This window comes from Hippopotamus amphibius, chromosome 1, assembly GCF_030028045.1.
Source record: "Hippopotamus amphibius kiboko isolate mHipAmp2 chromosome 1, mHipAmp2.hap2, whole genome shotgun sequence".
Lineage (NCBI taxonomy): Eukaryota > Metazoa > Chordata > Mammalia > Artiodactyla > Hippopotamidae > Hippopotamus > Hippopotamus amphibius.
Window position 1 is genome coordinate 143,943,208 of NC_080186.1, and position 26,270 is coordinate 143,969,477.

At 44.9% G+C, this 26,270-nt stretch overlaps 1 protein-coding gene across 8 annotated transcripts in view; it reads left to right on the forward strand.

The window, feature by feature from the left end:
* The first annotated feature begins 11,205 nt into the window (after positions 1-11,205).
* The window catches only part of EBF1 (EBF transcription factor 1), a 383,593-nt gene continuing 368,528 nt past the window's right edge, over positions 11,206-26,270 (forward strand). For all 8 annotated transcript variants that reach the window (XR_009052895.1, XM_057729995.1, XM_057729986.1 and 5 more), the window contains exons 1-4: positions 11,206-12,220; positions 14,393-14,549; positions 15,115-15,178; positions 15,810-15,865. Coding sequence is in view for 7 of the 8 variants with exons in the window: in XM_057729995.1 (XP_057585978.1) it covers positions 12,087-12,220; positions 14,393-14,549; positions 15,115-15,178; positions 15,810-15,865 (411 nt within the window). In the remaining variant the exon portion in view is untranslated. The remainder of the gene's footprint in view (positions 12,221-14,392; positions 14,550-15,114; positions 15,179-15,809; positions 15,866-26,270) is intronic.

Here is a 26,270-nt window from a genome sequence, read left to right on the forward strand (position 1 = left end):
AAGAGAAAAATGGTAGAAGAATTGAGACATTACACAAGACGTAATTATACAGACATATCAGTCTCAAAGAACCAACTTTATTGAACTCAGAACCATCTTGACATTTGAATGGCAATTTAGTTTCCACCAAACAATGTTTTCCAGCATTTTATTATTGTTCATTCGAAATCTTTGCATTTGTGGTGTTTTTCTTTTTCATTATTTTTGTAATTTGGTTTCATAGTTGTTTGTGCCATATGCATAAAGACTTTATCCCTAGTTTTATGCTTGTGCATATTTAAGTAAGATAGTAAAATTAATTTAAATAAAAACATGAGGGATCCAGGAGAATATTTTCTTTTTAAAAGCTATGTGTCCAGTTGTCCCTTGGTATCGAGGGGGGTTGGTTCCAGGACCCCACAGATACCAAAATCCAAGGATGCTCAAGTCCCTTGTGTAAAATGGTATAGTCCAGTCAGCCATCCTTATCCACGGGTTCCACATCCAGTGGATTCAACCAACCTTGGATCCAGAATGCAGGGATATAGAGGGCTGATGGTATATGACTCAAGTTTACAAAAGTCCACCCTACAGAGATAGTTTTCTTTTACAAAAGACAGATTTGAATTAGGAAACTGTATCAGTCAGGACAGACTAAGCTAAGCTGCAATAACAAGCAAACCCCAAATCCCCAGTGGCTTAAACCACTTGCTTACATTAAATCTGTTGCGTATTGGCAAAGACCTCTGCTCACTGTGATTATGGACAGCAGGACTGCAGCTGATGGATCTACCCTTGGTAACACCTCTGGTTGAGGGGAGTGACTACCCTGGGTCCTCTCACTTCTAAGTAAATGCTCTGGCTCAAGTAGGTCAGATGACCACACCTAACTACAAGGAGAGGACTGTAATTTTTGGGGGGTGCCCAGAGGAGAGAGAAAGCAGGAAACCGCCAACAGCAATAATGTGAATAACAGAAAGCATCCCTCATCCTTCTGTAAGGGAGTACCCTGTGCCCTGGTTTCAACACGTTCTCTTCCCTGGTGGAGTTGCAGACAGCTTTCTTAATGTCATGGGCAGCTGTGGCTTTTGGGTTATAGCCAGACCTAGCTGCTTACACCACGGGGCAAGGGCAAATCTCAACCTCTGCTCCTCCCTTGTGAAATGACGGAGAAATGTCACTTGCATGGTTTGTTGAGAAGAGTCAAGGCAGTAACTCATGTGTAAACTATTATCCAAAGGAAGGTAACGGTACTGCTTCTGGGAATCAGTCTTGCCACACTGAGGATAAAGAATAGATGGTAATGATTTCACCCTACAGCACTTGTTACACGATCAATATTTTCTTAAAAAAATTGCCTGAAAATTCACAAGAAATTTCCTTAGGTGATCTGCTCACCAAACCCGAGGAGAGCAGCTCTCCAATAAAAAAGCAAAACTTTCCTCTTGGCTAGAAAATGACAGAGCATTTTACATAGCCCCAAATCTACATGGTCTAATTTTCTAGCAGATTCCTACATTAAGAAGTGTGAGGTTGAAGAAAAGAAGCACTGTTTATTTTCTTAAGAAGCAGCAGCTTTAAGTTGGGGATCAGTATAAAAAAAATTACAAATGTCTCACAAAATAATGCTGAAGAGAGAAACACCGGAAGATTCTTGTACTACTATAGCATCGATTCCTGAAACTGAAATCATCCAAGTATCTTGGAGTTCTAGTTTAGTAGAACTGGATGGCATCCTAAAGATGATCTTGTCCAGCACTCTTATTTTCCAGATGAAGAAAGTAAGGTCTGGAGAAGTTAACTGATTTGCCCTAGATCCTGTTCCTTAAACACAAGTTGATAAGTCAAGTATTTTTTCCCTTTCCCCAACCTGAAATTATAGACAGGAGAACAATGGAGGAAGAAATGTTTCTCTGTTCCCTCATACAAATGCTAATAAAAATTTCTTCTAATCAGAACCTATAAAACTCCCTTCACTGTATATCTGCAAGTGGACAGAGGGCCCACTGGAAATTCTTGTGAAGGTCCTGCAATGATGTTGAGATTCCTTTTCTCCTCTAAAATTCAATTGTTTTCCCCATTTCAGAATTTTCAAAATGATGTTTCGATCCACAGGAAATGTATGAACTGAGTAAGAAAATGAGATACTGATTTCTAGTTGAATAATTTAATTATCTATTCTATTTAATTAGACGTGGAAGTCTACTTTTCATCCTAGGAGAAGAATTTTCACATTATCCACAAAAAGAAAAAGAAAGATGTTACCTTCCTAGGCATCTTATTTGGGAGAGGCTCAATTATGCTGCATTAAAAAATCTCTGGGACATACAGTAGCAAAGACGATTTCCCGTTCATGGTAAAAGTCCACTGTGGGTTGGAGGGCTCTTCACTCCACATCATCTTTGCAGAGTGGCAGGCGGAGCGAAACTCCATCTGGGGGTGGCCAGCAGCTGTGACACGGGGAAGGCGATTTGGTGAATTGCACACTGGCTCTTACAGCTTCTGCCTATAAATAACACATACTACTTCTTCTAATTCCTCATTTGTCAAAACAAATTACAAGGTCACATCTAAGTGTGGAAGGATCAGAATACTTTAATCTTACTATGCAGCTGGAAGATGAAAAATCATAATTTTGGTGAGCATCTCAAATGACTACCATAGTAGGAATAAAAGAAGAAGAAAATAAACAGAACAGACTCCCCCCCCCCACAACCCAACTATGGAAAAGCCAGTGTCCCACATCATCAATATGAGTCAAATCCCCAATCAGAGGTAATAAAACATCTGTCAGCTATACAACAAACTCTCTTAACACATTAGTTTGCGACAGGTAAAATTTCCTGATTCCATTTCTTCATCTTCATACATTAGTATTACATAGAATGGGAAGCAGTTCCAAACAAATGAAACTAAATGTGGGGATGGGATGAAGTTTCTAGAAATGCATTGTGGGCCAGCTAAATGGGGAGACACATTTATGCCTTTTGTGGATTTTATTAGATTCATTTCTCTGAGGAGAAATCGCTTCTTTATGATATGATTATACCAGTCAATAGAGTCTTTCTAAAATAATTTGACAGCAGGAAAGTTAGAACCTGATCAGTCAGAAAAGTTCATATTCACTTAAATTGCTAATAAAAGTAATTGTTTAACGGATCACTCTGTAAAGAGACCGTGAGCCTTTAAAACTTTAGCCTTTTTGGGAAATGTCTGAAGGTCTGGAATATGTTTAAACAACCCTCATTTGTTTCTTTTACTTGGGTACAGTTATTTGCTTAGATACATATTTTTAAACTTTTAGTGTATTACTAGCAACAAAATGTTTCAAGTGGGGAAAAAAACTAGCTCAGAACGTCCCCTAAATTAAAAAATAGTTTTGTACTTTCCAGAATAATAAGCACTTTTATAGTCTTTCTTTAAATCCTCTTGGTAAAAATCTACAAAGCAAAAGGAAAGGGTGAGAGTCAAAGTCTGCTGATTTACTGTTTAATTATATCTTTCCCCCCTGCCCCTTAAAATTTTATAACAGAGCAGGGTGAACATTAACACCCCAACCACAATAAACCAAACATATTTTATTACATATTTTATATTCAAGATGAAAATGAAGATATAATAGTGAGATAATTTTATACAGAGGTACCATGAATTCTCTGTGACTAGGGGTAAGTTAATTTTGTGTTTTGTGCTTTAGTTTTTTAAACTATCATTACTAGTTATATTAATAGCAAATTTTTATTGAGTATTGACTACAGTATGAGGAACTATATCAAATACTTTACATTTTCCCCTCACTTATTCCTCACAGCAAACCTACTTTTACAAATGAGGAAACTGAGGATGAAATGACTTGACTAAGGTGACCTGCCTAGTTAGCAGTGGAATCCTCTTTTGGGATAAGTCATTGTGGTAACATTTCAACCAAGGTATCTGATAATTGCAGTGTGTTTCTAATTCAACTCTCTTGGAGAGGATAGAATTTAAACTGGCAGTGGTTCCTCTATTCATAAATATATGAATGCCCACTCTGTGCCTAGTCCTGTCTTAAAGGCTGTGGATATAGAGCTGAATAAATTTGCAAGGCACAGAGGTTAAGAAAAGTGGGCTCTGGCATCAGACCAAAAAACTTGGGTTGGGCTTGGCAATGACCTTGGACAGGAACTCTAGCCTTATCTGCAAACTGGGAAATTATACTGATTCTTACTTCGTGGTTTTACTGGGTAAATTAAATGAGATAATGAAAGTCAAGTGTTTAGAACAGTACATTGCTTAAGATGCTCCATGGCATGGGCTTCGTAGGTACTAGGTCTTATTTTTGTTATTGTCTAGGTCTTATTTTTGCTTACTGTGTATAAGCAACAATAGACATTGTCGGGGGAACTCTCTGATTAGGGAGGAGGGGGAGACATTGAAACGATATTTCCTGTCCAATATGACATAAGCATTACGCGAATCAGGGGGAAAGGCGCGAGTGGCTGCCTAGAGAATGGGTTTGGAAAGTTTTCGAGGAAGAGGTGAGCTCCAGACGGTGATTGCAAGAGGAGAGGAGCTTCTCCTGGTGGAGAAGGGTGTAGGCATTCTGATGCTGTACAAAGATGCGGCGGCAAAGGTGTGGTTGGGGAACCTCCAGGCTCTGGCGAAGGGGAACGGTGTAGTGAGGGAAAGAGGAATGAAAAGTGAACGGAAAACCAGTAGTGGGAACTTGGGAGGTCTGGACTGGGAATGACTCTGCGTTGGGAAGCAGTGACGGGATGGAGGCTGGGTGATCGCGAGGTGGCGCTGTGGCTCCACGGAAAGGGAAGGCTCGGGCGCCGGCGGGTCACTGCGCGCCCAGGGCGGCCTTGCAGAGGCGGGGCGGGGCGGTCTCGGTGGGTTTGGCACCATCTTCATACAGCCACCAAATAACGACGGCGGTGAAGATAATAGATGCTTACGCAGATAACCCGAAGCAGTCTCTTTTAGGACACACGGCATCAATAATCAGAAACTGTCCGCGAGGAACAATGAAGCACGCGGAACTGTCCAGCAGGGGTCCGGGTGATTTGTGGGCCCCGGCGGGAACCTGCCTCGCGCGCCCGGAGCGGAGCTGGGCGCTAACCTTCAGCCTCCGGGCGGCTCCTGCGCCACGCAGGCGGCTCCTGCTACCTATGGGTCAAAGGAGCCACAGTTTCCACGCCTGCCGTGGGGCGCTCGATCGGCCCGCATCCTGCCTGCACCTTTCCTTTGATGGGACCTGAGAGTCTTGGGGACGACTTTGCAGGGTTTCCCATGCACATGTGGACACAAGAATCACCTAGGAGCTCAGGCTCAGACACGTATACGATGCTCTTTGCACACACACATTTCTGTACAGGCACACCCCCCTCACACCAAAGAGACACGTCTACAAGTGACACATGCTCACACTACGCACATGCACTCGTGTACTCACGGTTGTGTGCAACAGAACTCCTCAAGCACACGCGCACACATGCACCCAAGAGCGCGATGTAACTCGCTGCCACACACTCGTATTAAACAGGCCCACGGTACGCCACCACTCTTCGTTTGTACAAACATATTTGCACACTCACATCACACACATCCAACAAAGACCTCCAAGCGCGGAGCCCTACGCCAAACGTCTAGTGAATTTCACCCTAACGAAAACACACGCGAGAACTTTCTGTGACTCGGGCATCTCGAACTCGTCTGCTAAACTCCTCCTCCCTTCTCCTACTTTCCTCCATGCAAACAGAGGTTCTCCTCCTTCCCTTCCGCTCCAAATCCTCGAAGGCCTCAGTTTCTTTTTTTTGGATTTGCATTACTGAAAGGATGCTAATTTCCAAGCAGCCCGGCAAACCGGTTCTCCCACCCGGAAGTCTCCTTCCGAGTGGGAGCGAGGACAATTCAGACTCCAGAATCAATCAGCCTGATCAGACTCCAATCCCGCGGGCTGTGGGGAAGGGTCGGGGAGGGGTAAGGTCACGCCCTGGAGCAGCCTTTGACTGGGATCTTTCTGGCAATGCCCCCCAACTGTATTCTCTCTGCACAGAACTTCAGCTTTTAGCTATGGTCATTCCAAGGCTATATGGCCTTCCTCCATTAAAGCACATCCTCAGGCGTCCAGATTTCTGTCCTCTGATGGGCGTCCCGGGCATCCCTGAAAAGTCTTGTATTTAGTCTATTTCAATTAGGCGCCTGGAGCTCTAAAACTTCAGCCAGGGCTGGGGAGAAGGGGCTGACTGGAGGTCATATAGCGAAAGTGGCAGGGCCAGGGCTGGAGCTGGCACGACCCTAGCGCGCCCTGTTGCGGGCGGCCCCGAGAGGCGCGCGCTTCTGTATCTGACCGCAGGAATGCATATCCAGTCCGCGCATTAGGGCTTTTCAGAACCGTTTACCCTTCTCTCTACTCTCTGCTGCCTGCCCTCGGGGGCGCAATTTGCGCCCTCGCTCCTTTGTCAACCAGGATACCTACAGGCTCGAAAGATAAAGGGATCTTCGAGCCAAGGGTGGCAAGCACCAAGGCGAATGCGGCAGATAAGCGCTGGAAGCTGGGTGAGTGGTTTGGAGCCAAGGTTCAGAGCGCGGGCTCTGGAGAAATTTCGGCTCGGCGACTTTATTAGTAATGCGGCCGTGGACACTTTCATTTTAATCACAGAGCGTCAGTTTTCTCACCTGTAGAATAGGGATCTTACCTGCTTTCTTTGTCTGTTGAGGGAATTCAGTGAGTTTATGCCCATAAAACCGTCAACAAATGGGACTCTTCTTATCTGGGGGCCAACCCCGGGGGAAACCCGAGGGTCTGCTGGCTCCATCCAGGAAGTTTGTTCGAACCCTTTGCCTCAAGCCCTCGTCCTAGGCAGCCTACGCGCTCCCCAGCCAGAGCCCCAGCGTTGTTATTTGCCTGATCTCTACCTCCTAGCTCTCTGTGGGTGACTTTGTCCTTCTCTAGGCCTCAGTTTCCCTGTCTGTACCATGGGGAGAGGCACGCTTCCAGGGTCTAGAAGTGTCAGCCAGACTGCGCGAGCACACCGGGCCTTCTCTGCAGCGCTGGGGGTCGAATCAGGGTTCATCGTCCAGGGAAAGGCCCCCTTCCCTTTGCCGCTTGCCTGAGAGGACTGAGAGCAAAGAAGGAGGACAGACGGATTTCCGGTGGAACCCGGGCCTCAGCTCCTACGCATTCCCCGAGGGCAGCGGGCAGAGGTCTTAGGAGGGCAGGGGCAGGGTGTTGCCGCAGGCTGCCGGGATCGCTTGTTTGATCCCCGCTGCCCGCGGTTTGGTGCTGCTCGGGGGCCGCTGCGGAGCTGCGCCCCGCTCAGGTCCTCACTTTCCCAGGGCGCCGGCTCACCACACACTCCTACCCCTCTCTTCTTTCGGGCAGCGCCTTGGCCTCTGCCCACCGCCGCCCGTGACTGCGAGCCGCGGATTGGCGCCTCCGGAGCCTGCCGCCTGCGGCGGGACTTTGCGCCTTTGGCCTTCATTGCCCCAATCTTTCCCTTTCCCTTCTTCCCAGCACCGAAGGAGGCATCTTTCCTCCGGCTTCACTCTGAGTGGTCTCTGGCTAGCGGCGACAGGCAGGGGGCATTTCCCCGACGGGCGGCCCTTCTGGGGACGCGTCTTCGTAAGGGGGACGGAGACGAGGGCGTTTTCTAAATGACAGGTCCCAAGTCTGGCCTCCTGGGGGCGGACGAGCAGAGCAGATTCCCTCTTTGCCTGGGACGTCCCCCTGGTCCTAGCTCGGCAGTGTTTATCTTGTCTCCGCTCTTTTGGGGAGCGGGTGTGTTTCCATCCGCACCCCCCAGAAGTAACCGCAGCAACTGCTGCTCTTCAGGAAACGGAATTGATGTCTCCGTGCCTTAAGCGGTGTTAGGATAGCCAAGAGCCAGAAGGTTTCAAAGTCCAGGGTGGGGAGAAGGGCTCGCTCGCTGGGCCTGAGGTGCCGCCAGCGCGGGGAGACCCCGAGGGCTGGGCAGTCCTGTCTACTGTTGGGAGCAGCTGAGAGGGAGGGGGTGGACGCTAAACCACCCCCACCCCACCGCCCCGAGAAGGTCTGAGGGAGTCTTCACCCCAGAGGAAATATCAGGCCTTTCCAAGTGCTCCTTCCACACATAAACTCAGTATGTGGTATATTTCCCCCTTGTACCTATTCTTTACCCCTCATTTCTTCCTCCTTAATTCTGCAGGTCGGGACAAGGCCTGGAAATCTGCATTTCTAACAAAATTCCTCCTTCCCCCATTTGATTAAGCTGATAACCTGGGTTTGGGAATTATCCTTATAAGTACCCTAAAGTCATATCACAGATATGCTATAAAGCCTGGGTGATGCTATACATACATGTTTGTCTCTCCTCAGGAGATGTGACTATAGTGTAAAAAGGATGAAGACAGTCTCAGTACATACTTTATACTCACCCCTGTACACACACGTTTTGCTTTCTGGAGGTGGTGCACACCTTACGTGAAGAAAGACTGAAAAGCATTTAAGGGATTTTTCAACGTTTAAAACTCCCATTGCTGGTTCAATATTCACCAGAGGAAAAAAGCTACCATTCTGCTGTCCTGGGTGTCATTCCCAGTTTTCTATTACCCTCTTCGTCACTTTTCCACCTTCTCTTTAGCTTCCTTCCTACTTAAACATTTATTACTGGCTGAGAAAGCCAGGTTGAAAGCACAAGGACACCAAGAAGAAAAGCTACGAATATACTCTGCTTGATTAAAATAAAGTCCACTCACCATCCCAGGTGAATTATCTGCTGCCTGTGCATAGCCAAATGGACTTAGTCGTATCAAAATTACCTGCCCCCTTTTATTTTCCCTCTTATGGCCTGGCGGATGTGGAGGTTGCCTTCCCCTTGTTTAGTTCCTGGAGATTACTGGCTCTGGGGCAGGAATTGGGCTGCTGAAGGCTTCTTTCTCTGGGCCAATTTCTCTTTTGGATCAGGCAGCTTCAGCCCCTCCACAAACACATCATTTGCAGAGTGCTTCTAGATTTACTTGACCCCCTAGAAATCCATCTTTTGTGTTACTCTCACTGATCCTGGTCCTCAGAGTGGCTGTGTCTCTCCTTTTCTCTGTCACCTTTGGCAGTGATCTGATCCCTCATTGTGTGTTCCTCATGATTGGGGTGTGTAACTCACCAGATTCAACTTGGAGTCCTGAACACTGTTTACTGGAGAGTAAAATGGAGGCTCAGGTGAGAGGGAGGTCTTGGTCTTACGAAGTGCTATCTGGGACTCTTTGATAGGAGGGTGGCCTCTGCTTCCTGGTCCCCCTTCTTTGAAGCATCCCCTCAGAGAAGGCAGGGGATGGCCCAGGAAGGGGAAGGGATTGGCTCTGGGGACCTTTTGGGCCTTGGAGGTTAAACTTGGAGCTTTGGGAAGTTTTCAGCGGGCCAAGTTACAATCGTGCACTTAAATTCTATAGAGATGGAGAATGTCCAGCTTCCCCTTTCCCCTTTTCACAAACCTATAATCCTTCCAGTGTTTCCACCAACATACCCCTCATGAACATCTACTGTGTGCCAGGAACTCTGGTAGGTGGTGTGGGGATCCTGATGAATCAAATAGATCGCTTCAAGAGCATCTTGGAGGAAACGGCATTAATTATGGTGCCAGGGAAAAAGAGCTCAGCACATTAAGTGGTCCATATTAAATGGTATGAGACTTGGCAGGCTTTGTGCACAAGAGATAAAGTAGTGTTGAAGACAATGGCCACGCATCCTCAGGCCTGAAACACAGTCTTTCAACTAGTTTACGAATCTGGAAGTGGCTCCCACTTTCCTGCTCTGCCAAGAGCACAAAGTTTAACTTCTGCCTGTCTCCTTTCTATTCAACATGGGCATGTGTACTTTTCCATCACTGACCCCATGAGTTTCCTAAATCAAAGGGCCAAAAAAGGCCGGCAGAAATGGGACCTGGATTTCTGGCAGAGAATTTCCCCGAAGGAGCCCTTAGCAGATTTGGCTGCAGTCAGGGAGTTCCTTTGAGGGCAATGAAACAGAAGTTCACCATGTGCTTATTAGAAGTTACAACCTGCTGAAAAATGATGAGGCATGTTACCCAGAAACATCTAGCTATTTCCTTTGCCAGCCACAAGCATATATGTTGAAAAGTCTGGGAGGAGACCATTTTGACTTCCCTTCCTTCCTCCCTTCTCCCCTTTCTCCCTCCCTTCGTTCCCTCCTTCCTTGATCTCTCTCTTTCTTGACAGGTGGCAGAGGCAGAAGTTGGGGGAAGGTTTGTTCAAGTCCCCCATTTTAACAGAAAGAATGAGGAAGAGAGAACCCCTACACCAAGTAACTAATCAGAGACGTTGTTTTTGCTTTGGTAGTTACTCTAAGGAAAAAACTACTTGGGGGGCGGGATGAGGGGGTGGGGGTTGAATCTGAGCAAATTTTAAAACGCAGTCCGGCACAGCTCCAGTGAGAGCATTCGCTCCACCGTTTACCTATCCCGCAGAATGCTCCAGAGAAGTTAGCATTTGAGGACAGTGCCTAATGCCAGCGGTCTCCAGGCTAGCGGCCAAGCGAGAAGTATTTCAGAGGCTTGACTAGGGGCAGAACCCGGGTCCCCCACACCCTGGGGATCTACAGGCTTTGCTTGCCGGGGCCCAGGGTCCACCCCTCCCTCCCAGCGCGGGGGCAGTGCCCTCCGCGAGCTCCCAGCGCCAATCTCACGCACCCATTTTTCCAACCCACCAACCCCTCCTCAAAGCGAAGAGGTGGGCACCTGGGATGCGCGTCCTGCTTTTTCTGCCTGGGCTCTCCCGTCTCCTCCACTTTTGCCCCCGACGTCCCAGAACAGCGGAGCAGGACACGGCCCTGGGAGGGCGCAGCCTGTGCGCCTCGAGCGCGCTCAGGGCGCGGCGAGGATGCTAAACGGACTGCAATGGCCGGGATGCAGACTCCGGCTCAAATCCCTGAGAAGAATATCCTCCTCCCCTTCCTTCTGTCTCCCTTCTCCTGCCCGGCTCTGCCCAGTTCAGCCCCGTTCCTCTCCAGCTCGGACGCTGGTACTCAGCGATCCTTCGCTCGCCACTTTGCGAGGAACTTTGGCCGGCTCCCCTGCGCCACCCGGGGAGGGATGTTAATGAGGGAGCGTGGCCCTGAGCCGAGAGCCCGGAGGCTCCTGCACCGCGATTGGCTGCGGCGAGGCGGAAGGATGACGTTATGCAAATGAAGGGGTGGGCCCTTGAGGCGCGGGCCCCGCCTCCCCCCTTTGGGGTTAGTGTGCTTGTGTTTAGCTCTGGGGAGAGTCAAACTGGATTCCATAGGGAAAGCCTGCAAATCACTTCTATTTTAGCAAGGAGAAAACAGAATCTCCATCCAGCAGGGTCCACCTCTCTCTCTTTCTCCCTTTCCTTTCCTCTCCTCTCCTCTCCTTTCCTTTCCTCTCTCTGTCTTTCCCTTCCCCCCCTCCCCCTTCCCCCCACTCCACTCTCCCTCTCTGGTGTATCTGTCTACGGCAACCAGCGTCCTCCTCATCTATACGCACTGAAAGGAAAGAAACATCTTTGGTTGGGAGAGAAGGAGGAAAAAAAAAAAAAAAAAAGAGAGAGAGAGAGGAAAAACTTGCCTGGTTGTGGAAAATGACACTTGAAGTAGCAAAGCCGGCAGCGCGAGTTGAGTCTATTGTTTCTTAAATTGCCATCAGGGGTTTTTTTTTTTTTTCTTCCTGCTTCTTCAAGTGAACGGTACCTCTACAAAAGGAAACTCCAGCCCCTCCTGTCCTCCACCGGCCTGTGAGCATTACAAAAAAAAAAAAAAAAAAAAGAAAAAAAAAGAAAAAAAAAAAAAGAAAAAAGCACCCAAACCAAAAATTAACCAACCAAACAACCCCCAACAGCCAAGCATACATCTCTATTTTTTTTTTATTTTGGTCTTTTTGTTGGATTTTCCCTTCCTTTTTTCTCTGCTTTTTTTTTTTTTTCGGATTATCGCTCAGTTTTGAGCGAAGGTTTACATTTTAAAAAAATTTGCTTTACAGCACGCCTTGATCTTCTAGCGCGAGTTCATCGACTCAAAAAAAAAAAAATCTCTGGCTGGCGTTTTTCTTTTTTTTTTTTTTTTTTTTTTTTCAAATTTTCAAGGGGGAGGAGATTTTCCACAAGAAAAGGTTGTTTTCATGTTTGGGATTCAGGAAAGCATCCAACGGAGTGGAAGCAGCATGAAGGAAGAGCCGCTGGGCAGCGGCATGAACGCGGTGCGGACGTGGATGCAGGGCGCCGGGGTGCTGGACGCCAACACGGCGGCGCAGAGGTGGGTACCGCTCGGGGACCGCGGCCGGGGAGGCAAGCCACGAGCAGCAGAGCCGGGAGGCGGTAGCGGCAGGGGCCGCCGCGGGGCTGGGCCGCGCTCCTGCGTCTGCCGCTCGGCTCTGCTCGCCTCCGGGGCTCCGCGCTCCCTGGCCGCTCTGTCTTGGTTGCCTGCGGCCGGAGAGTCGGGAGCTGCCTGCGAGGAGCCCACGCTTTACCGGCACTTTTCCCTGCCTGGTCTGTGACTGTTTTCATTTTGTTTTAAGCCAGAAGAGGCGTCTCACCAGCATGATGTTGGATATCTGTGTTTTTCTGTGATTGCTCTTTCTTTTCAGGCCGGCTGTCTTTTCTTTCTTTCCTTTCTTTTTCTTTTTTCTTTTCCTTTCTCTTTCTCTCTCTCTCTTTCCCTTGCCTTTTTTCTTTCTTCTCTATTTCTTTCTTTCCTCCTTCCTTTATCTCCTTTCTTCCTTTCATTCCTCCTTTTTTCTTTTTCCTTCCCCCCTTTTAAAAACTTTATTTCCTTCTCCTTCCTTTCCTCCCTCCCTCTCTTTTCTTCCTTCCTCCTTTCCTTCTTTCTTCTTTCCTTTCTTCCTCCTTTCTTTACTTCCTTTCTATCCCCCTTTCTTCTCCTCAGTCCCATCTTCCTTCTTTCCTTCCTCTTCTTTCTTCACTCTTTCTTCCTCTTTCCTCTTTTTCCTTCTCTTAACTCCTTTTCTCTCCCTTTTTCTCTTTCCATTTCCCCCTAGAATCATCTCTTATTTCTCCTCTCTGGTTCTCACTCCCTCTCTCTTTAGTTTTCAGTTTTTCTTGGTCCACGGGGAGAACAGCAACTCCTAACTTTAATTTTGACATCTCCTAAAAGTCTTCCAAACCATCTATTACCATGGCCCCTTCTAGCCCCTCTGCCACTCTCAGCTCCCGGGATGCTAGACTGTATGGCCTGGAGGCACTGCTCTTGGAGGTTGACCAGGGGAACTTTCCTGGGCACCCTCAGTACCCTTTTTTGGGGACTCCTGGTCCCAAGTGAGAAATGGTCCCCCCCTTTTTTTAGGCCATCAGCTGGGCTTGGGGGAGTGGGAGATCTGGTGGCCTCAGGATCTGTCCGTCCCAGAGAGGGCGGAAGGGGAAGAAGGAAGATGACTAATTACATCATCCTCATCTTCTCCAGGCTGGGGACAAGTGTCCACAACACTGTTCCCATCCCCAATGATAATAAGGATGGGGGTGGTTGGTAGTGAGAGTGAGTTGGGTAACTGGGCTAGAAGCGAAAGTGTGTGTGTGTGTGTGTGTGTGTGTGTGTGTGTGTGTGTGTGTGGCGTGTGCGTGCGCACCCTTGTGTCGGGCAGGTCGGGCTGTCAGTGGCCGCCCTGCGCCCCTGGCGCCCCAGGCTCTAGCCCCGGGGAGGGCGCGCTCAGCCTTCAGCCCTTATCCATACGATTTCTGGAAAGAGTGTGAGGATTTCTGCGGAACAGCGAAACTTTGTCAGGACAGGTCTTAAAAGTAAATCCCCAATTCCCTTTCCCACAGCGACCACCCCTGACTGCTCTGAGTTCCACCCACTGATACTTTTTCTCCACATGCTTTATGGGGGGGGGGGGGCCGGGACACACGGCTTCCCAAGGCCGGGCACCCGCGGCTGGCCGGGGGCGGGGTGCGGGGGCACATGAGGTTTCCCGGAGGATGGCTGCTGCAGCGAGGAGCTGAGCATGTTCCCCATCCATTCTCACCTGCCCACGGGAGACTCGAGGGGGTGGCGAGAACCAACTCCCATGCCCACCCTCCCTCTAAGTTGTAAACGACCGGCTCTATTCCGCGATCCGGGTTCACCTCATCCACCGCTACTTTTCTTCCTCGCCACGCAGCGCGCGTCAGGTCGGAGTAAATGCGTGCAGCATTTTATCTCTTGCGCAAAACCCAAACAAAACTTTCACACCTCTTTGTCGAGCTCTAGGGGCGCGCCGGTGCTTGGGAGGACGGGACAGGCGAGAGCACGCATGTCCCATCGCCGGGTGGGCCCGAGGCGTCGGAGGGGGCATGTAGTGAGAGTGTAGGGCATGTAGGGCGTTTGGGGGGCGGAGAAGGTGGGTGTTTGAGGGTTCGCGCGTGTGTAAGGGGTGACAAGCGGTCTCGGGTTGTTGTCCCGCTTAGCCGTCTAACTCTGCGTCTTTGGCCGCAGCGGGGTGGGTCTGGCCCGGGCTCACTTTGAGAAGCAGCCGCCTTCCAATCTGCGGAAATCCAACTTCTTCCACTTCGTCCTGGCCCTCTACGACAGACAGGGCCAGCCCGTGGAGATCGAGAGGACAGCCTTTGTGGGGTTCGTGGAGAAGGAAAAAGTAAGTGGGCGCAGCGCCGCTGCCCCTCGTCCCCGGCCGGGGAGCAGGCCCAGGCGCTTCGGGAGGCGCGCTCCTCCGCGAGTGCAAAGCATCCACACACACTCCTGCGCGGGCCCCCCCCAAGCCACTTCCCGTTCTGGGCGAACCCGGGCTCCTCGTTCCTGAGGCTCTGCTCCAAAAAAGTTCGTGCTGAGTCCCCAGAGGTGGAGAGAGGCGAGCCCGGCTTCGCACTCCAGAGTCAAGGGCGCGGGGAATGAACCCGCCCTCGACTGCGCGACCACGCGCGGCTGTTGCCTCTGCTGGCCGAGGCTCGAACCCCCAGGCCCTAGGAACGGGATCGCCCGTGCGCGCCCCCATGGAATTTTCTGGAAAGTTAGAGGGAGCAGTAAGGGTCCGGAGGGCGGCAGAGGGATCACAGTTGGTCGCAATTTCTGCTGCTCCCGGGCCTGTCCGGCTCCCCGGCCGGGGGTCCCTGCTTGGGGAAAGTTGCCTCGAAGTCGGTCCACGAGCTCACACCGACCTCTCTCCTGCGTCTCTTGTCTCTTTGCGTCCTGCTGCAACCCAGGAAGCCAACAGCGAAAAGACCAATAACGGGATTCACTACCGGCTCCAGCTCCTCTACAGCAATGGTGAGGCTCCTGTCGGGTCCGCGCCGGCACCCTGGGGCTCCGGGTGAGGGTAGGGGGCGCGAGGAGCTTCAGGTGGACGACAAGCCCGAGCAAAGGTCGGTCGTCCGCCATGTTCAGGATAAAGCGGCCTCTCCTAAGTTTCGCCTGAAGAGGTTTCACCTGAGGAGGCCCTGAGTGGCCCGAGGGCGGCCGCATCCGCTGGCACGTACCTGGGGCCAGGTGTGGCGCCTTGGCTTCCGCTGGGCAGCTTGCTTTCTTCTTCCCCTTCCTAAGGCCGGGTTCCTCCGCTTAGCATAGACTTCCTGCCCAAAGCCCCTTGAATTCGGGGGGCTAGAGCGGCCAGGGCCTCGGTGGCTCCCGGAGAGCGCGCAGAGGGACTCCAGCCGTGGGAAGGGGGCGTACCCAGGTGGGGGTCCGCTTTATGCCCAGCTGCAGGGCTCGGGGGCTGCCTTCCAAATGCGCTCGGGCTAGGCCAGAGGCCCTTCTCTGGGCACTCGGGAAGGGGGTCCTGGACGTGCTCCGGGACAGTCGGAGTTCCAGCAGCCTTGGAGCCCCATTCTTTGTTCGTTTCGTGCGGATCCTCTCTCACTTAATTCTCCTTCGTTCCCCTATCCCCCGCCCTTTCCCCCAGGAATAAGGACGGAGCAGGATTTCTACGTTCGCCTCATTGACTCCATGACAAAACAAGTAAGTGTCTTCATTTCGCGCCGCTGGGGTGACTCTAGGGGCCGCGAAATGTGGGAGAGTCAAGAAGCTGGCTACTCCTTAGCGGGAGGGCTGGGACTCGAACTGTCAATGCCAGGGCAGACCACGCTCTCAGCGCAGCCTTGCAAATGCCCCAAAGCGCGTTGGCTGGCCGCGTGGGGAAGATGGCTCGACGGCTCCTTCTTTACAAGGGAAATTCGGACCTTGTGATTTAAGACTGTGGGGTGCTGAGTGGGGAAAATATGGGCTGAACTTCCTTTGACCCGGCCGGGGAGCCCCAGGGGGCGCAAAAGGTGCCCAGGGACCCTGGTGCAGATTGGGCTGAACTTGTGAAACCCAAACCATCAGGGCCTCCCCGGGGAGAAAAAGGGTAGAGGAAGCGGGTGAGGGGCAAAGGCAGCTTCCCCAGGAATGGTGAGATGGACTGAGAGCGCAGTTGACCCACTGTACACATTAAAAAAAGAGAGAGAGAGAGAGAGAGAGAGAGAGAGAGAGAGAGAGAGAGAGAGAGAGAGATGGTGGTGGTTATAGTGTTGGAAGAGGGAGCGACAATGGTTAGAGGATATTTTGCAAAAATCCTCCCGCTTTTGCCTCCAAGTTTGGCAAGAAGCCAGGGAGCCTGAGCGAGCTTGTGGTCTTAAAGGTACATAGACGGCATTTTCTTAAGCTCCCAACACACGGGTGCCAAGCAGTATACATTAAGATTGAGTTATGGTTTAAAAGATACAATTATGAGCCGAGTCAGAAAAGAGGTCTGACGTTTTAACGAGGGGCAGGAACTTTATTTTTTTAATTTTAAGAAAAAGTTTAGTTTAGGAATTAAATATCTGGTTAGGTAGTTGGAGGATTTAGTAACAAGAAGACAGTTTTATTGGGTGGGGGAAAGAAATCAGAACAAAAAGTTACCCATTGTGTATTAACCACCAATTTAGTGAGAGGGTTAAACTCATTTGCTTGATTGGGATTTTAAAATATTCCTTTTAAAATAAGGGATGTAGTTTTCATAGTTACTAGCTTGGAAGTTTTCAAATTAGGGTATACATGCATATTTTAAAATTGTTTTTAGATACCCATGGCTTAAATATGTTATACAAAATGCGAGTTAATAAGCTGTTGAGTGTTAAAATCTACTCAGCAAGAACCAATTTAATAACAGCTAATTGTAATTATTACCTTCATATTTCACTGTGAACCAAGTAAAAAAACATGAGGGTATGAAATGTATTTTTAAAAAGGATAAATACATATCTCTTGAAATCTATTTCAAGTTATTAGCCTAAAATATTTGACTTTCTTGAAGATCTGTTTTATGTCTTAGAAATAAATGCACATTTCAGAGTAAATGCACATTTATACTTTTACTCTTGGTATTATTGTTTATTATTATTATTACTGTACTGGTTTTGATCATTACATAGGATAATTCCCTTTGATTTGGACACTCTGTATTTTGTTAAATTTTTTTCCTGCCTAGCAAAAAAGCACAAAAGCCTGATTTCAGTAACTTTAAAAAAAATGATATCAAAACAAAAATGTCTTAAGTGGAGTTTTGTTTTAAAAAATTGTCTTTCACACCCTGGATATCTTTTCCTGCCATTCCCATCAGAGGAAAGAAAATATGGGAGGGGGAGAGGGAAAGTATGATTTCTAATACATATTCCTTATGTACTCATTCGAGTTTATTTTTTAAAGGGTAAAACGTCCCCACAAATCAGTATATAAGATCTGTCTCCTTGTGAAACATTGGCTACTTAAATAGTAAATTATAGGCAACTCTGTGAACAGTTGTAAGCAGCACAAAATTAGGACATGTTTGAAGTGATAACTTCCCTTGAAACTTTATTTTAGGCCCCTTAAAAAGTGCTACAAGAATTGATTTTCCCATTATGAAATGAATTGACTATAGACTCTTCTACGGTGGAAGAATAATCTTGATTTTTATAAAGCAATACATCTAATATCATTTTACTAACAAGGTCATAGAGCTTAAGAAAAACTATAGCTTAAGGCATTCTTTGCTTGGTTTCATAAATTCTATCAGCTGTTGGGGTGGGACCAGAATAAGATATAGTGTAGTAATAGCGGGTATAAGAAAGTTACTTGCCATAATATGACGTCTCACTGAAAGTTAAAATTATAAATGTAGGCAATTATATATTTTGGTGGGAAGTGACCTAAAAAAAAGGCTTACTAATTATCTGAATTCAGTCTAAAAATATCAAGACATTTCCAGGCATACCTGTTTGCTTTCATAATAGTTGTCTGATGCCTTCTCTGTAGCTTTTACTTTGAAAGGCAATCCCTGCCCGTTATCCGGTTGCTTGTTCCTTGATTATGTGCTGTAAGAGTTTGGGAAGTAGGTTAGCTTCTTGTGTACACAGCTAATACAATAGTCTTCAAAAAGCAGATCAGCGTGAAGAGCATGACTTTCCTTAGCTGTGACGTAATTATTATGTTTCAGCTTTGGTTAGTAAAACAGTGGATTCTCATCTGGCTTAAAATTATTCTGCGATAATTAAATGCCGTCTGATTTTTAAATTTCTTAAATTTTTGATTTAAGTTAAGTACGCACTGACCCGCTTCAATCAGAAGTTAAGTCTTGACATAAGGTGACCGATTAAGTAGTTCTTTTTATTTTCTCCCCCTGTGAAATTCTTCCAGGTGGGCTCAGGATTTTGATATTTGGAGTGCAGAATGGAATAATTTTGGTGATGTGATTCTAATAACATCATAAATTTCAGAGGGAATAGCTAAGCATAGTTCAAGTGTCTTCTCTTAGCTACTTATTTATCATAACATTTTTCACATCAGAGATGCAGCTTTATGTGTGTGATGTCATATCTTTGACTCACAAGTTGGGGTTAAAACTTGAAGGGACTCTTTGGCAAGCGAAATTCAAAACTAGCTGTGTACTTTATATTTTCATAGAATGTTCCTGATCTTGAGTGGAGTTAGCAGCATTGAGATCAAACAGAAATGTACTCAATCAACCAAGATGTATTGGTATGACACAGTATTTCACACCTTTTCAAAGTGTCTCATTACACTATTGTGGGTAATGACGCTTAATTTTGGACTTTACCAGGAAAGGGGAAGCTTTATTAGAAGTGAATGTGTAAGGATCTGAGCCCTCTTATCCCTATACTTTTCTTATAAAACACAGAGGATATAATTATATTTAAAATATTTGTCCACCAAGTAGAAAATAAGACGCTTGCTTTTGGGAAAGGTTTTTCAAAACCAAGTTTAGCTGGACTAAAAATAGTTTTTTGTTGTTGTTGTTGTCATTGCTGTTTTTGGTATTCCATTAGTGAGCATGCAGGAAGGCCTGTAGGATCCAGAAGTTTATGGCTGTTGCACCCAGAAACAGTATCTACTGCAGAAACTCAAATGAACTCAGTGGGAGAGGTCTGAGGTTTAATGTACCTCAGTTCAGATTTTCCTGTAGTATTTGAAATACGATTGTGTTCTGTGATTGCTTCAGTGAGTTATCTTTAGTTTTTTTTTTTTTTAAAGCCTTTAACTTAACTCACCTCCTACCGTCTTGCTTTGAAAAAAAGTGACATTTTTACAATTCAAAGAAAGAGTACCAAATTCCATAAAGTTATCAAAAACAAAACATTCCCTGCCCCTAAACCAAAGCTCTTTTATGGAAAGGGAAAAATAATAATCACATAATCCTTGTAGGTATGGATTTTAAGGTGATATGGTGAGGGGACCCTTAAAAAGTCCTAGCACAGTGGGAAGTCCAAGATACAATAATCAAAACTGCTGTCATAGTTCTCTTCTCAGCTGATCTTTATATATTTGTTTTGATGTTCCAAATACTTTAAGTTATGGGTGCAAGTGCATTTTTTCCTATTGATTTGTTTCATCATATCCTGCCACTGCTACATAGATTTGATTAACAACCCTTTCTGTGCATGGTTCTTCGTTGGTAGATAAACACATTTTTAGTGTATCAATAAGTTCCCAAGGAATTCAACTAGGCCAGCAGAGAGGTCCTTTCATATATTTGGGGAAACAAACAAACAAAAAAGGACACGGCAAGTTTACAGTTAGGAGCTATATTTTCGCAGCTTTCTCTCTTCTTTGGTAACATGTCAAAAATGCAGGTGATTTAAATTTCCTTGCACATAGAGGAATGAAGAAGTTTGGAATTTTTATGCATGATCAGGACCTGTGTTTGGGAAAATGTAAACTCATCACAGTGGAAAATGTGTTGTTTGGAGTCTGGGGGTGAAAACAAAGCTGATGGTTTTGGAGAGATTGCCGGAGCCAGATGGCCTAGTACTTTCCCAGTCTGGCGGTCCAACTGCTCCCTCCTGGATAATATACAGCCATTTGTTCGGGGATATTTACGCTAGAGCTGTTTCCATGTGAATGTTTGAACAGCACTAAAAACGAATGTATTAGTAGTGATGCATTTATCGAACTTGTATGACTACGAGGACTGTCTGTTCTTATATCTTATATTGCTGAGAGGAATGAAGGAGTGTCTGGATGTTGGTGAATTGTTTATATAGTTGTTGAGCAAGAATGATTTGGTCTTAGTGAGTTATTAAAATATGTAAGCATTTGGAAACTAATTGAAGTAATGGTAGCACCTACCTGGAAGCTCAGTTGTGAAAATTAAATGAATTCGTACATGGAAAGTGCTTAGAACAGTGACTGCAATACATTAAGTGCTTAATAAGTTAGCTGCTTTTACTATTTTATTATTATTATTATCACATTGGGTTGACAAAGCCAGTTGTATCTACTAATATAGATATAAATGTAGTTATCGTATGAGTGAAATATCTTTTATTACTGCTTGAAAAAGAAATATCACATGATATTGTTAGAATGATTCAGTTTTTATCTTGGTGTTTTAATAATATGAGAGATTTTATTTCTTTGAGACACAAAAGATACATTCTGAAGCTAACTGCTTTTGGTACACAGTCTCTTCTTACTCAGGGCTGTGACGTAACTGCACAGCATACTGAATATGATATCATTCCTTTGCAACTTTCCTAATTCAGTTCTGCAAACAGGCCTACTTAGCCGCTGAGCTTAAATTACGTCTTTGTAGTTTGTTCACCAGTAGCCAAGCTGCTAATTGAAACAAAATAATTTTTTAAATTTTATTTCACTATTAATTTTGGATTGCTGTTTGACACAATTATTTATGAAATGTCAAAATTGTAGTGTTTTCTTTGGCACCGTTTAATTTTTAGCTAAGGCTCCCTCACCTTCTGGAACTTTCCCGAACCACATTAGCTAACACTTTTTTTTAAATGACAAGCAATGGAACTTGGTGGTAGAATGTAATGATTAATATTACAGTACGTTGATAGTGTAGGTGTTCATATTATTATTATTTTGATATTATTTTTTGTTTGGTTTCAATTTTTGGTAATTTGCTGCCAAAGTCGTGTTGACAGTCTGTATTTAGAGGACACCTTACTTCTGGTTGAAGGAGATACTTTGTACATTCATAAATATATTCTTTAAGGTGACAAATTAGGTGTGGCCTTTTATTATGTATTTGGAAAAAAGAGTGACATTTTCAAGGTTATTGTTTTGATTTAAATGGAAAATTAGGGGGTTTTGTTATATGTAACCTGTCTACCTGTCTTCCTTCCTTCCTTCCCTCCCTTTCATTCTCTCTTTCTGTCTTTCTAAATTAATAAGTCTCCGATTGTTGGTTTGTAAACGTAGAAAGATTCCTAATGAAAACATTTTGTTCCTGAAACCCTTTAAGATTTTGATGAACCAAAGTCAAAAGTATTCCCTTTACCCACTTTATTTTGGGTTGGAACACAAAGAGTTAAAATTATTAGAAAAGTAAACAAAGAAAACCATGCTCGATTCCCTGTATTTCTTTTGGCATCCTACTGAAGTGTGATCCCTGTGTTAAGTTCACCGTGTATTTTTTGTTTTACTGTGTGGTCTTTACCCATAGTAAGTGTCAATTAACTTTTTAGACCCAGTGATATTTTAGAAAAGCAGAGATGAACCACACTTCACAAGATGCCTTCTAAAACAGTGGCAACAGAGGCCAATTCTCTCTATTGACTGATTTATTTCTTTTCAAAGGTGGTATAAATTAATGTATAATTAGGCATTTGAAACTGATGGCATTTCATCCTATCACAGCAAAACTTCTGGCACTGTTGTGTAAAGATGTGAAAGTTTAACAATTACTATTTTTTCCTTCATTTTTGTTGATTATAAAAAAATAATTCTTGAAAAAACGCTCAATCTGAAAGTCAATGGAGTATTAAAAATAACTGTGATACTTTCATTATGCTCATTAGAAGAGAATATTAAGAAAAGGGAGGCTAGCATACAGAAGAAGAAATCTGCTCCAAATATGTCATTTTGACAACTTATTTATCAATTTCACTAGGTTTTTAAAGTTGACATGAAGTTTGTGCTGTTTATTCTTTTACTTTTTTTTCCTGTACAAGCATTCCTGCCACCTTAAGGGATTTATTTGCATTGGCAGGATTAATGTAAACATTGTTTTCTACTTGATATTGTATCTTTGTTTGTTTGTTTCTTAGGTTAAAACCTCAGCTTGCTTCACCATCAGTTCATTTATTTAAATAATGTATTTCATATGCTTTCTCTCCCCATCCTGCCCATCTCTGTAACAGGCATCCCATCCTTACTCCTGATGAACACATTGATTTATTTAAACCACTGTTGTCTTTGTCACTCTCACAGCAGACTACCTTCCTCCCAGTGAGCAGACGCATGATTTACTACGGAGGATGAAAATAAGCCTTCTTCTTGGTGTTCCATTGTCTAGGTCCTAAACCAGCTGTCTATTAAAATGGTTTCACTTAAAGTAGTCGATGCTGTTTATATGCTTCTGTGATCTCCCAGCTGATCCAGCCTCAACGAACTTTACTTACATCCCACAGAGGCACATATTTAAATTAGGAAGAAAAGCAGAAACTTCTCCCTAGGTTCGCGTTAGAGGATCCCTTTCCTTTTAGGCTTGAAGTCTGGGTTTGCTGAACTGTGAACCAGTCTTGACGTGTGTGCTAAATGTAGAGGGTAGAGATTTGATGTGTGTGAAAGCTAGAGGGAGAACTTGGCATTTTTTAAAAGTCTGTTTTGTTGTTGACACTCTATATCAGAGACATTCATCCTGTTTTCCTGTGTTGGATCTCATCAGAATGTTGATTTCTTGGACCATACTTTCATATGATAGTGTCGGGTGCGCATGTGTCTCTGTGTGTTTTAACAAGCTTTTTCAGTAATAAAAACTGCTTAGGCGAGGTTGGAGGTGGAGCTGCCTTTGACGGAGTTCCACTGTATAGCTAACTCTGTGACACTGAGGTTCTAGATTGCTCTATTTCCAGGATTTTAGTTCTACTTCTTAGGAGAGAGAAAAGACTCTGTTTCACCTGCTTTTATTTCAGAAGTCACAGAAGCAGCAAGCACTTCTTTATCTGTGTTTGTGTGCTGAAAAGTATTATTCTGTTGAGGCCCCAAGGAAAGGGACAGAAGAAACTTCATGCTTCCATCTGTCCCCAGAGTTTAACTATTTCTGAGCAATTGCAAACTCATGCTTTCATTTTTCTATGCTTGATGTAGAGAAAGATTCTCCATTTTGACTCTGCTGCCAGAAGCGAAGTGGCAGGTTGACATTTGGTAGAGATGTATTACAGAGGCCCTGGGCCTTCAACAAATGATGTTCAGTCACCAAAGATAAAAACATGGAATTCCTAGGAGACCATGGATCATCTACTGTTTGGGGGAGTCGTCAGCATGTTTTCATTGCAGCATATCTTTGGGTATCATCATGGGCCCACTGATTTCAGTGGAACCAGCAGCCTCGGTTAAAAAATAATATTGGTATTATCTAGAAAGAATCAAAATGAGAAGGTCTGATGTAATTGATACTTCTTTCTCTCCCCAAACTGAATTTTTTTTTTTTTTAAACAGGAGGGAAAACCCCATTAATACCTGTGAATTTTATTTACCAAGTCACTTGCATTGGTTTAGCATGACAGAAAACTAAAGTTGAAACAGAGGTTTTCGGGGGGTATTAAGAGAACATATAAAACATGGCGTGATAAGATTTTGCAGAAATGCATGATTAGAATTTTTTAGCACCATGTATGAGGTCTAATCAGTTATTTACAATGTGTTTTTGATTTTTTTTTTAAAGCAGTGATTATAGTAAATAAAGCAGGCAGATATGTTTTGGTTTTTAAAACATTTTCAATTTACTTAATGCATTTTCTTGAGTAAAGCAACTTCTTGGGTATTTAAAAGCTCTTTTAAGATTGCAGGAATGCATTATCAGTGCATGCTAAAACTAAGGGGTGAAAATTTAAGTCATAATATGTTAACATAATCTAGATGATTTCCCCAGAAGATAGTTATGAATTACATAAAGTGAAGTAGTAACTTTACAGTACACAAATCAGGCTGTGCTCTCTGGTGGGTGGCAGGCACCCCCTTAACCAAGTGGTCAGAGTTAACTGCCATGAGTGGAACTAGTTGACAGTGTGATGTGATACACTGAGAACTCAGCGTCATGTCTGTGGTATTCCAGCCCTAAATTGCATAACTTTAGTCTAAGTCTGAGGAAACGTTAGACAAACCCAGTTGAGGATGTTCTACAAAACAACTGGCCTATATTCTTCAAAAATGTCAATGTCATGAAATACAAAGACTCAGGAATAGTCCTTATTGAAGGAGATATGGCAGCTGAATGCAGTGATTGGTGTTGGGTTTTTTGTTGTCTTTTTTTGCTATACAGGACATTATTGGGTATTTGGTGAATCTCAGGTGTTTAGATTAGATTATTGTATTGTATCAATGTTAATTTTCTGATTCAGATAGCCATGCTATGGTTATGTAAACAAATTCCTTGTTTTAAGGAAGTACATACTGAAGTGTTTAGGGCATGTCTACAGTTAACTAATAAATGGTTCAGGAGAAGAAAATAGAGAAAGACAGAAGAATAAAGCAAATTTACTGAAATGTAAGCACTTGAGGCATCTGGGTAAAGAGTATCTTGGAATTTATACATTCTTACAACTTTTCTATACATCTAAAATCATGGCAAAATAAAACATTAAAAAATACAGGGTTATAACAGGCTAACCATAAGAAATGCTTTTGATGGGCTAATGGTAAAGAAATGTTTTTTCCTTATGCAGGCAGTGGTTGTCATTTTTCAATTTGTTGCAGTTTTTGTTTTGCAATGGAGTTAGGTAACAAAATCAGAGGCTGCCCTGAGGGTTTGCACACACAGTGTCATAAACTGTCCTCCAACATTTACAGTTCTGAAAGTCCCACGTTCATAAAAAAAGCACATTCCCGCCAACTACAAGTTAGTTACTGCAGTTTCTGTGTGTCCTAAAAAATAGGATAGTCTCTGGTTAATTTGAGTGGTTTCGTCACCAAGAAATTGAGAGTTATCTGAAAGTGTGAAAGTAATTTTCTTAACAATTGGAAGCTGTGTTATATTAGTATTATGCAGTGCTACATTGTTAAGTTAGTTAAAATGTATGCCCACAGCAGAGCAGTGCTCTATCCATAGCTGTGATTTTTTCTTTGGCCCAGGTATTAACATGTAGATCTTCTAGTAAGCAGAGGTCTCAGGGAAACTTCCTGGTGACCTTAAGTAAAATGTTTGTACACATATTACTAAAAACAGACAAAAACATCTTGGCTGGTGAGGTGGTTTGGGACTCCAAATTTTGAGAGTCAGATGTAATTCTTCTTAGTTGAGGGAGATAACTATGGCTTAACTCCACCCCTCCCCCATGCCTGCCCTTCCCCCAGCATATGCAGGTGAGTATTACTGTTTGGGTAGGTATACACCCCAGAGAGCACATGCTTTCAACATGTAGGCGGGAAGGATTTCCCCTGATTGATGAATCATCTCAAAGAAGACAGTGAGTGGACTCATTAAACCATACCCTCACTTGTTTTCTACTACTTACCTCTAGAACATTACATGTTGGAGCTGGAAGTAGTAAAATGAGATGACAGATATGAATCATTTAAAAATAAAATCTATATGTGCTTTTCTAGATTTTAAATCACTGGTATCTCAATCTGCTAAACCTTCTGGGTTTTTCCTTCCCCATTGATTAGATTTATTTTTATTCTGAATCGAAGAGAGAACTGTGGTTGTCTTGACGACAGAAGCCCATCTCATACAAGGATCCACAGATGTGCGTTATAATAAGGTGGTTGACGGGACAAAGGAACATAGCCCCTTCCACTCAGTTTGGGTTGATCCTTAACAACTGTCTTAAAGCAATCAGCCCAGTGAGGCCTTCAGCTCTGAAAGCTAATTGGCCTGCAGCAGTGGTGAATGGTCAAGAACTTGATTGTGGTAGTTTGTTCTCTGCTGTTTGGTTCC